Source organism: Myotis yumanensis, unplaced genomic scaffold (assembly GCF_028538775.1).
Source record: "Myotis yumanensis isolate MYYU_CA2020_CCGP unplaced genomic scaffold, mMyoYum1.0.hap1 SCAF_5, whole genome shotgun sequence".
NCBI classification, from domain to species: domain Eukaryota; kingdom Metazoa; phylum Chordata; class Mammalia; order Chiroptera; family Vespertilionidae; genus Myotis; species Myotis yumanensis.
The window spans coordinates 76,348,702-76,360,457 of NW_027223756.1; the positions used below are offsets into that span (position 1 = coordinate 76,348,702).

The 11,756-nt window shown below is 56.2% G+C and overlaps 1 protein-coding gene across 2 annotated transcripts; it reads right to left on the reverse strand.

Moving 5' to 3' along the window:
• Nucleotides 1-348: 348 nt before the first annotated feature.
• On the reverse strand, nucleotides 349-6,012 carry PLPPR3 (phospholipid phosphatase related 3). 2 transcript variants are annotated; one of them, XM_070415615.1, is made up of 8 exons: nucleotides 5,911-6,012; nucleotides 5,638-5,757; nucleotides 2,988-3,173; nucleotides 2,764-2,905; nucleotides 2,470-2,665; nucleotides 2,317-2,374; nucleotides 1,969-2,142; nucleotides 349-1,738 (listed from the first exon to the last, which is right to left on the reverse strand). In XM_070415615.1, the coding sequence occupies exons 1-8, from the start codon at nucleotides 5,911-5,913 to the stop codon at nucleotides 383-385; spliced, it is 2,235 nt and encodes a 744-aa protein (XP_070271716.1). In that variant the 5' UTR covers nucleotides 5,914-6,012; the 3' UTR covers nucleotides 349-382. The 2 variants fall into 2 exon arrangements, with proteins under 2 accessions (XP_070271716.1, XP_070271717.1); XM_070415616.1 differs by lacking the exon at nucleotides 5,911-6,012 and having other exon boundaries at nucleotides 5,638-5,898.
• Between the last annotated feature and the right edge of the window lie 5,744 nt (nucleotides 6,013-11,756).

Here is an 11,756-nt window from a genome sequence, read left to right on the forward strand (position 1 = left end):
CTGGGAAGTAAGCATGAATCTGAAAAGGGGCAACTCCCCAGATGCTGCAAACCACACCGAAACCTTTTCCATGTTCCAGTTAGAACCTTGCTGCAGTCTTTGGGCACTGGACAGAACTCAATGCCTTTCTCCTAGTGCCGTGTCCGTAGTGCTCCGGGCCCTGGTCACATGGCCCAAGAGCCTGCAGCCAGCCCAGCACCCTGGGGTCCGTGTGCATGGCCAGGGCTGCCTACATGGGGGAACCTCAGACCAGGATGACTGCAGCCAGGACTCCAATTCAACCTTTTATTATCTGATTGAAAAATGCCTCCACTCCCCTTTCCCAGGCCCCCCATGCTGTTGCACCCCCACCCTCACCCCAGCCTGCCAGGCCCCTGGGCATTCAGTCCTTGAACCTGCGGGCTGCCTGCATCTTATGGTAGTAGCTTTCAGCCTCTGACTCACAAGAGGTGGGATCTCGCTCACCCAGTGCCAGGCCAACTGCTTTGCGCCTCAATGTTGATTCCCGGCTGGCTGGCCCGAGAGTACTGTCGGCCGTGCCCAGTGGGGGCAGCCCCTCCCCTGTGGCCAGATTGACTGTGGCCACACCACCAAACCTTGGCTCCTCCTGGTCCACATCACTGACAGATGAGCCAGGAGACACACCCAGTGGCTTGGGCCCACCCCGAAAGCCATGAGCCAGGTCTCCTAGCTCATAAGTGCCCTCTCCCTCCGGCCCCTTGGTCCCACTGCCAGCAGCCTTCCACTCCCAGGGCCCATTACCAGCAGACAGGTGGACCACGGGGTGGTGAGGCGCGTGTGCGTCAATGGTGACAATGCTTGCTGAGTCACGGTCTGATGGCGACCTGTACTGTGAGGAGTCGGAGCTGGAGCTGGAGGACAAGGCTGTCTCAGCCGCCTTGGGGCCAGGTCCACCAGGTGCCTTGGACATAGCAATCACCTGCAGCAGTCGGGGTGGGTTGGCCATGCGGGGCTGGGTCAAGGCTGTGGCCACTGGGGCCCCGCTCTTCTCAGCCATCATGAGCCACTTGGCCCGCACAGCCACGCTGCCCTTAGGTGATAGGCCTGCTGCTGCCTGCGCCCCCTCCTCGGGGATGTGTACCAGTGGCTGTGGCCCGGCCCTTGGTGGGAGAATGACCCGAGGCCCGAGGCCTGGCCTCGCCTGGACTGTGGGGTAGAGTGAGGGTGGAGCTGGGCCCTCTTCCTCTCCCTCCTCCTCCTCCTCCTCCTCCTCCTCCTCTTCCTCCTCTGCCATGGGCTCTGCGGGCACCAGCATATGCCCCAGGCTGGCCTCATCAGGCAGCCCCAGGCCACGGCCTTCCAGTGACTTCTGTTTCCACTCGCTAATGAGCTGTTTAGAGCGCGAGGCGTCAAGTGGCACGTGGATGGTCATGTGGCGGCGGGCAGGGTCATCAAGTGAGGGCGTGCTGACACGGGGCAGTGTGTGGCTGAAAGTCACCATGTTCTCCTTGCCCATGGGGCTGCGTGGGGCCAGCAGGTCCACGTCCACGCTGGCCCGCTTCAGGCTGCCCAGTGAGGTCTTCTCTCGGGCCACGGGCCCAGGCACACTCTCCAGCCGCCCTGGAGGGCCCAACTCGTCAGTGCTCACAGACTTGTTCTGCTGGTACACCGAGTCGTGGCCCCGCTGGGTCAGCACCCGCAGTGCATCTTTGGCAGGTGTTGGGGCTGTGGGCTTCTCTGTGGGTGGGGCCTGGAAGTTGCCAACTGCATGGCAGGCCTGGGGGTGAGATTCAGGATGGCTGTGAGGCCACGTCAGGGTCCCCACAGGGCAAAGACTTGGGGGTTTTGGAGGGAGGCAAAGGTCTTATCAGTCTCCCCAGAAGAGGGCTAGGCCTTGGCACCTGTCCTCCCCTCCTCTGACCTCCCCCTTGGGGGCTAGCCTGCTCCTTCAGACCTCCCCTCTCAGACCTGCCCAATGGCTGCCAGCCTCCCTGGTCAGACTCTCACCAGGTAGGCGGCGATGCCAGCACCAATGAGGAAGCCCGCATACACGTCCACGGGGTGGCTTCGATACTGTGTGATCTGGGTGAGACCGCAGACACCCGCTGCGATGGCGAAAGCGAACACCAGGCTGGGCTTGAGCAGCTTGGTCGTGTCGGAGATGACAGAGTTGAAGTACATCTGGGGGCGGGGCAGCAGTCAGGGCGGTGGGGCAGGAGTGGAGGTGGGGGCGGGTGCAGGGAAGCTGGGGCGGAGGTGGGTGGGGTGAAGGCGGGGTCTGGTCGGTGCGAGGGGATCCTAGCGGGGGTGGGGGAGGTGCGGTAGGATGAGTAGATCCTGGGCCTGGGGACTCACGGACACATAGACCGCAGCAAAGGCCGACAGCGTGGCATGCTGGGATGGGAAGGTCTTCCTGTAAGAGTCATCCATGTGAGCCCCGCTGTATCTGAAATCCCTCTGTGCCTCAGTTTCTCCCTACTGAATGGCACAGGAGCTGGGCCTGCTCACCTTGCAGACAGGATGGCATGGGTGTCCTGGCCAGAGCAGATATCCTGCGTGATGTAGGGGTTGGCCTCGCATGAGGTGCCCAGCAGTGTGTAATTGGGCTTGCAGACCGTCAGGAAGAAGGGTGCATGGTAGCCCGTGGCCAGCTGGATGACGTCTGTCACCAGGGCCGTGGCACACAGGCCGAACACATGGACTCCTGCAGGTGAAAGGGTCAGGGCCGGTGCCAGGGGGCCAGGACCCTCCCACCCCGGGCTATAGATGGGGAAAGGGTTGGGGTGCTGCCCAGGGACTTACCCACAAAGCGCACAGTGCGCCGCAGGAAGGAGTTGAAGTTGCAGCCGCCAGCATTGATGCTGCCCTCGGCCCCACCTGGGCCACCTCCGCGGCCCCAGAGCCGAGACTGCAGACAGTACAGCATGCCCTCGCCCACCATGATCTGCCGACAGGGGGGTGGCTCAGCTGGATCCTGGCCGGGGGTGCCCACAGGCTGGCCGAGACCCCTGGACTCTGGGACTCACCGAGGCTGCAGGGGCAGCGAAAGCCAAGCTGAGCAGCATGAGCAGTGGAATGAGCTCCTCGTTGGTCTCCACGTAGGGCATGGAGAGCGTGCGGTCGTAGCACTGGAAACCCACCTTGGCTGGCTTGAAGAGGTCAGTCAGCTCCAGGAAGTACAGGGACACGATGGAGGATGCCACAATGGGCAGCTGCAGGGAGAAGGCTATTCAGTCACACCCATTCACTGACTCATCCATCTATGAATTCAGTCCCATCCATTGATTCACCCACCAACCAATCCATTTATCCCTGCTGCAGTTCACCCATCATGCAGTGACCCACCCATCCATCTGTGCAGCAGCCACAGTCCATCCATTCATCATAGCCATTCTTGCACCCATGAATTAATTCATCAATCCATGGATTTACCCATCCATCATTCATCCATGCTTCCTTCCTTCCACCCATCCACCTACTCACCCACCCACCCATCATCCATCCTTTCATCCACCCATGCTTCCTTCCTTCCACCCATCACCCACCCACTTCATTCATCCATTTCTTCCCTCCGCCATCCTTGCCATCTTGAAAAACTCAGAAACAGCAAACAGTCCTGCCTCTCAGCTTTTTCTCTCAAAGATGGATGGATGCCCTTAGATATCCCTCTGGTGCCCCAGCCCTCCTCAGAGGAGCCCTCCCTGGCTACCCATCTCTCTATCCCTTGCACTGCTTTATGTCCTCTGGGCCCCCTACCCTATGTGCCAACCTGCCACTCAGCCCCGAGAACATGACAGGTGCTGAATGAATGAACGAATGAATCCATTGAGTCACTAATTCATGCAACTGTCCTCCACACATCCTGTCTTGTGCCCCGCACAAGCTGGGCACACTGCATGCTCATGCCACCCGTGAGGTACAGAAAGTAATGCGTTTGGGAAAGCTGAGCTGTTCTTTTTTTTAAAAAATATATTTTATTGATTTTTTACAGAGAGGAAGGGAGAGGGATAGAGAGTCAGAAACATCGATGAGAGAGAAACATCAATCAGCTGCCTCCTGCACATCTCCTACTGGGGATGTGCCCGCAACCAAGGTACATGCCCTTGACCGGAATCGAACCCGGGACCCTTCAGTCCGCAGGCCGACGCTCCATCCACTGAGCCAAACCGGTCAGGGCCAGAATCTTTTTAAAAAATATATATTTTTATTGATTTCAGACAGGAAGGGAGAGGGAGAGAGAGCAACATCAATGACGAGAGAGATCATTGATTGGCTCCCTCCTGCATGCCTCACAATGGGGATTGAGCCTGCAACCCAGGCAATATGCCCTGACCAAGAATCAAACCGTGGCCTCCTAGTTCAGTGATGGCGAACCTAGGACACGCGTGTCAGAGGTGACAGGCGAACTCCTTTTTTTGGTCGATTTTTCTTTGTTAAATGGCATTTAAATATATAAAATACATATCAAAAATATAAATCTTTGTCTTATTATGGTTGCAAATATCAAAAAATTTCTATATGTGACACGGCACCAGAGTTAAGTTAGGGTTTTCAAAATGCTGACACGCCGAGCTCAAAAGGTTCGCCACCCCTGCCCTAGTTCATAGGTGGACACTCAACCACTCAGCCATGCCGGCTGGGCAGGCAGAACCTTTTTGAGGAAGCAAACCCTCTTAGTGTTCTATGCCTCTCATCCTGGTCCAAGGGTCTCAAACTCAAACACCCACAGGGGACAGAGAGGAGTGGTACTGTGGGGGCCAGAGAGTAAGAAAGAGTCTAAGGGGGCCTGGCTGCCTTAGGAAACCCCCCTCTATTTTACAGACGTGGAAACTGAGGCACAGATACACCCACGAGGGGCTCCCATCTTAACTCCTGCTTTGGATGACGCCTTAAGAGGGGCCTCAACCATCCCTCTAGCCCTGGAGAAGGTACTGGGCAGGACAGACAACCCCAAGCCCATGGTCAGGGCTGGGACCAGGGTAGGGGCTCTCAGAGGGAAAATGCCCAAGTTGGATTTGTAGGAGGTCTCCCCCGCAAGGAGCATTTATTGAGTGCCTGTTGGCATGTCAAGAGGGGGAGGTTTCGGCTACAGGGAGACTAAAGTCAATACCGAACCTCAAAGGGTGGGCAAAGGTCACCCTGTGCCATCATCAGCATATGCCAAGTGGCTGCTCTTACTATCTTTTACTTTTTAAACACTCATTAAGCCTTCATTATGTGCCTGGACTGTTCTATCAGAGGTTAGGGGAAGTGTACCAGCCCCCACCATCAGCACAGGAGGGATTTGAGCTCAGATCCTCAGGCTTCAGAGCTCAAGCACTGGAGGAAATCAGTGCACCCTCATCACCTGCACCATCCTATGGCTCCCAACACCTTGTTCCAGCCCCTCCAGGTGAGCTACTGGCCTGAACCCCCGACTGAAGGCCCCACCTCCCCCTTTCCCCAGCATATGCCCACTGTTTGGGAAGCACAGAACAGCTTTTTGCCCCTCGAACTTCTACTCATCCTACAGAGCCCAACTCCTCTGATCCTCACCCCCAGGCACAGCCCCACCCCCCAGGCACTCTAGCTGCGCCCCAACTCGAGGGTGACCCGCCCCTGGACCTCAGCATGGGGGTCCCGGTGGGACTGAGGCCTCTGCCCTGCCCCCGCCGGCGCGACCCCCTCCCCCCTTACCTCCACGAAGTAGAAGCAGGGCAGAAGCGTCATGCTGTCCTTCGGGTTTTTATTCTTCTCCTTGGTCGAGATCATGGTGTCGCGGCTGCCACAGGCTGTGGTTGGAGGGAATAAAGCTGCCTGGAAGGGAGGCGCAGACTGAGTCCGGGGGCCTGGTACCGCGATGGCGGGGGGAAGGGCGGGCGAGGATGCGAGGGCACCGCCCAGGGAAACTGAGGCCAGGGGCGAGGGGTGTCCCCGCGGCCGCCCCCGCGCACTGTGGCCCTGTCAAACCATCGGCTGCTGGCACCCCCACACCCCCGATGGGGTCGGGCGAGGAGGGCGGGGCCGGCCTGGCTCAGAGGGGGTCTTAGTCCGGGGCGCCCTCCGCGTCGGGCGGGGTCCTCCGGGAGAACGGGGGTCCGAGCCTCAGCTGCAGGCCCCTCACCTGGCGCGGGCGCTCCGAGGGCGGAGCTGGCGGCGCGGCGGCCCCGCTAAGCGCCGAGCACAAAGCACAGCCCCTCCCCCGCGGGAGGGGGGCCGAGGGGCGACGGGAAGGGGAGGGGCGGGAGGAGGGGAAGGGGGAGGCGGAGGGGACCCCGCCCGGCCCGGAGACCCCGCGCCCGGAGGCCTGGCTGCGGCGCGAGGGGCGGGGGCTCTTTGTCTCGGCGCGTCGGGGGCGCGGCGCGCGCTGGTGTGCGGTCCCCGCCTCCCGGGCGCCCGCCGCCTCCGCCTCTGGGTCTCAGGGGTCCCCGCGTCCGGTCGGGGAGAGCGGGGGCTGGGGTCTGCGGTCTCCTCCCCCCCCCCCCCCCCCCAGGATAGGCCCCGGGAGCCCGCTCGTTCCTGGGCCCGGGGGCGAGGGTCTGAGTTCCGGGGTCTCTGGTTATCTCTTCGTCTCTTGGGTCTCTCCCTGTCTCTGCCGCCCCAACCCAGCATCCCTGCACCCCTCCCTGGTACCCACCGCTCGCCCGCACGCGTTTCCATGGCAAGAAACCTGGGCGCGCAGCCATCGGGAGACAAAGAAGCGGGGCGGGGGCTTGCCCTCCCCCCAGCCCAGCCTCGCCCCCGCGCCTGCCGGGGTCCAGCCGGGGTCCAGCCGCCCGAGTCCTGGCTCCTGGCCAGGCGCACAGCCCTCACGGTGAATTTTTATTTTTATTTATTTATTTTTAAAAAATATATTTTATTGATTTTTTACAGAGAGGAAGGGAGAGAGGGATAGAGAGTTAGAACCATCGATGAGAAAGAAACATCGATCAGCTGCCTCCTTGCACACCTCACACTGAGGATCGAGCCTGCAACCAAGGTACATGCCCTTGACCAGAATCAAACCTGGGACCCTTGAGTCCGCAGGCCGACGCTCTATCCACTGAGCCAAACCGGTTAGGGCTCACGGTGAATTTTTAATATGTTTTCATTGAATATATATATATAATTTTAATCCTCACCCAATGATTTTTAGAGAAAGTGGAAGAAAGAGGGAAAGACAGAGGGAAACCTCGATGTGAGAGAAACACATCGATTGTTGCCTCTTGCACCATCCTGACCGAGGCCCAGGCCGGGGAGGAGCCTGCAACCCAGGTACGTGCCCTTGACGGGGAATGGAACCCGGGACCCTTCCGTGTGCAGGCCCACACTCTATCCACTGAGCCAAACCGGCTAAGGCTCCCGGTGAATTTTTTGATGCACAATTAGGCAGCTCTTACTGTTTGTCGTCACTTCCTCCTTACCATTCACAGCCCTGTAGAGTGGGGACTGACTGAGTCCTGAGCCCTTATTTATGAATGGGGAAACTGAGGCCCAGGGAACTTAAAAATCACTGATGAAGGTCACCAGGCACAGTCAACTCCGTCCTTAAGTGTTGGGGGTCGAGGGCTGCATTATTGAGCTCACCACTGGTTTTTATTCCTGGTCAGCCGCTCACACTCCACCAAGGCTGTCCAGTAAGTTGGGCAGACCAGGGCTGTCTGTCCAACCTTCCCAGGCCTGGTGGACAGGCCTCAGTTTTCCTGGCTGGTAGAGGCTGGGTTGTCGTTTATTGAGGCAACGTGGTGCTGGTGTTGAAAGGTGACTACAGCCAGCCAGCCAGCCTTTGGGAGGCGGGAGGCAGGAGGAGGAGGGAAAGATGTGGCAATCACTCTTGGGTGACTCCTGGGGGGGCAGGAGCATGAAGAGGTGTCCTGGAGAAACTTTTTAAAAAATATATATATTTGTATTGATTTCAGAGAGGAAGGGAGAGGGAGAGATAGAAGCATCAATGATGAGGGAGAATCATTGATTGGCTGCCCCCTCCATGCCCCCAATTGGAGATCAGATCAAGTCCACAACCCAGGCATGTGCCCTTGACCGGAATCGAACCTGGGATCCTTCAGTCCAAAGTCTGACGCTCTATTCACTGAGCCAAACCAGCTAGGGCTGGAGAAACCTCTTGACTGCTTGATAGTCTAGGGCAGCGGTTCTCAACCTGTGGGTCACGACCCCTTTGGGGATCGAACGACCCTTTCACAGGGGTCGCCCAAGACCGTCGGAAAACACATATATAATTACATATTGTTTTTGTGATTAATCACAATGCTTTAATTATGTTCAATTTGTAAAAGTGAAATTGGGGGTCACCACAACATGAGGAACTGTATTAAAGGGTCACGGCATTAGGAAGGTTGAGAACCACTGGTCTAGGGGAGTATCAGATCGGGGGAGGGGGAGGGGTGTGTCCTTCTTGCCACCCAATTCCTGGTGGTGGAGATGGGGCCAGACCTGACTGTGGTGGCACATTATCCAGCTGGGGGCCTGCACTTGAGTCTGGGGCTTCAGGGAGCCACCGGAGAGGTTAGAACAGGCAAGAGGGGTTGAGCATGCTAGGTGCTGCTCAGAGACTCATACTCATATTATCTTGATACCACAGCTCTACCGAAGGGTGGGGCTGTTCATATCCCCATCGAATAGTTAGGGAAACTGAGGCACGGAGCAGGCAGTTTACAGCACTAAGGGGGCTGGCCTGTAGACTGAAGGGTCCCGGGTTCAACTCTGACAAGGGCACATGCCCAGGGTTTCGGGCTCAATCCCCACTAGGGGGCGTGCAGGAGGCAGCCAGTCAATGATTCTCTCTCATCATGGTTGTTTCTATCTCTCTCTCCCTCTCCCTTCCTCTCTGAAATCAATAAAAAATATTTTTTTTTTTAAAAAAGGCGACATGATGGTCACAAGGTAGTTTTGTTTACTTGCAGCAAGAAAAAGAGCCAGAGGATTCCTATCCAAAGCTCTGCCTCCCCAAAGGGAGGCTGAGCCATTGCTTTTATACACGATTTGGTCAATTCCATGTTGATTTCTTCTTTGCAGTTGGCTACACTTATGGGTTGGGTTCCTGTCAAGTTTATCCTGTTTACAACTGGTTTACAAAATACTGTGCTATATATTTTACCATTTACCAAGAATAGCGTTTAGTAAGAATGGCTCAGACCTTGAGACCCTTGTCCTATCTAACAATTCCCCCAGGAGATTTTTTATGCCTCATTTTTGAGGGAATAGGGACAAGGGTCATACTTCTGTAACTTTTCTGCTGAACGTGGACCAAGTATGTCTTTGAGTTAGAGGAGTGAAATTATCCGGATGCCTGACTTAAGAAAGCCATGGGGTCCCCTAGGTTTTGAGATTCCTGAGAACAGGAATGGATGGAGAGAGAGCACCACGCTAACAGGAGACAGGAGCCATTAGAGGTGAGGCAGAAGTAAGAGGGGAAAAGCAAGGAAACTGAAATCCTGCTGCTTGTAAACTCACACTCTGGTGGGGCTCTAATGAGCCAGACAGAGTAGAGTGACAGCTTCCCTAAGATGTCAGCAAACTAGGTCGTCTGTCCAAGACTTCGAAGGACAGGTGGGATCTGGGCAGGATGAAGCACGGTCACTCCAGAGCGGGTAGGGATACCAGATATGACAACTGCACTCAATATCCAGTCGGTGTCCCATGGTTTTTCAAGCACAGAGATGCTTGCTACGTGGCCGAGTGAAGAGCTGCATCTCACAAGGCACCTTGGCCTGGGGAGGGAGGCCAGTTTGGGAGGAAGTCCTGGCACAGCCTTCTGAATCAGCTGCGCACCAGAGAAAAGCCCCCCACCCCACCCCGTGGTGGCAGGAGGCATTCGCAGGGACCACAGACTCTGTGTGTGCATGTGCAAGTAAGGTCAGACACTTGAGGCCACGCTGATCAGGCCAACACAGCACAAGGCCCTCCATAATCAGACATCCTGCTGGATACCATCCCCTAGGAAGCCAGCTACACAGCTGCAATTCAGAGACTTAAAACCCTTCTGAAAATCAGGACACGGGGAGAAAGCACTCACTACCTCTTTGTCATCCAAACCGACTGCCCCGTAGGCGCTGGGATGAGCCTTGAGATGAGCAGAGCACCTGAGGTCTATAGAACCCGTAATTTCCATCTTTCACGGACTGTGGCTCCTCCACCCCTTGTCCCCAGTTGGGAAACGTTAGGAGCTCAAGTCTAAGAGTGAAGGCAGGAAACAGCTGCGGAAACAGGTTGTCATGAAACAGGAGGGAAAAGTAAGGAGAGTCGGCAATGCCATGAGGAGCTGCTCACAGGAGGCACCGAGCACCCTCCCCTCCCCTCTGGCTGCAGACGCCCACATTAGCAGAGTCTCCTACCGCAGTTACAGACCCCGGCTCCTCTCAGTCCTCCGGCGCCTGGACTATTAGAGAAGATGAGCTGAGAAGGCCTCCCCAGGGCTTGCCCCCATGTTCCCGACAAATGGGACTGTGAGAGGCAGGACAGGCCCAGGATGCCGGGTATAAGAGCTTGCCTCGCGCCACAATTCAGACGAAACCTGCTAAGAGGAAGGGTCAGGGTGGTGTGGCCTCCCTGTATCTGACTCCCTCCCAGATCACACCTCAGCAGGGCTGTGTTCTGTTCCTAAACTCCCATGGCTGCCTCTGGCTGTGACAAAACACTGGGCTGTGCCACCTGGGGCAAGTGCCTGGGTCAGCCCACTCCCTGGCAGCCAGAGGCTCCCAAAGCCACAGGGGCCTGTGCCCAGCTGAGTGGGGACCACTCCCCAAGGAAGAGAGCCCACCCTTTTGGCTTCTGTGACTCAAAATACACACATGTGGTTGATTCTACTCGCTTCATGTTGCAAGTCCATTAAAGCTGACTCAAGCTACTTTTTTCTTTTAATGTCAATTCCTTTTTTTTTTAAATATGTTTTTAATGATTTTTTAAAGAGGAAGGAAGAGGGAGAGAAACTTTAATGTGAGAAACATTGGTTGCCTCCCGTATGCACCCCAACTAGAGATCAAACCACAACCTGAGTATGCGCTGACCGGGAATCGTATCTGACCTCCTGGTGCATGGGATGATGCCAAATCCACTGAGCCACACTAGCCAGGCGAACATCTCTTTACACCAATGAGACTCTTTTTTTTTTTTTAAATATATATTTTATTGATTTTTTACAGAGAGGAAGGGAGAGGGATAGAGAGTTATAAACATCAAGGAGCGAGAAGCATCGGTCAGCTGCCTCCTGCACGCCCCCCACTGGGGATGTGCCCGCAACCAAGGCAAATGCCCCTGACCGGAACTGAACCTGGGACCCTTCAGTCTGCAGGCCGACACTCCATCCACTGAGCCAAACCGGTTAGGGCCCAATGAGACTCTTGAAGAGATGTGGCATGTCATTTTTTCCCCTTCAGAGGAAGAAAAGTAGAGGGAGTCTTTCTTTTTTTTTAAATTGATTTCACAGATGAAGGGGGAAAGAGAGAGACAGACAGACAGACACATCAATTGGGAGTCTTATTCAAACAGCTCATAGATAAAACCAATAATTCTTCCCATATGATCCCAAGCATATATCTTTACATTATGAGCCATAGATTGGCCCCTGAGTCCCACAGCCAAACCTTTGCCGCTCTTGCTGGTCCCAGATCACCCCCACTGGGAACCAGGAGCTGACTTACTGGCCCTCCTCAGTGGAGGAGGTGCGGCCTGGTCTGATGGGAACCTCGTGTTGTTCAGGGAACTGCTGGGGTGCCATTCCCATTCCCCACCGAGCTCCACCCTGGCTGCAGGAGCTCCAGAAAGTGCCCTCCTCGATGGAGCAGAGCAGGAGTGGCTAGAGAGAAGCTTATATGTGGTCA

Coding starts and splice junctions, on each gene's coding strand:
- PLPPR3 (XM_070415615.1), bottom strand. Junction 2,906..2,987: donor TCGCTGCCCCTGCAGCCTCG/GTGAGTCCCAGA, acceptor CCCTGTCGGCAG/ATCATGGTGGGCGAGGGCAT. Junction 2,375..2,469: donor CATGCCATCCTGTCTGCAAG/GTGAGCAGGCCC, acceptor TGACTCTTACAG/GAAGACCTTCCCATCCCAGC.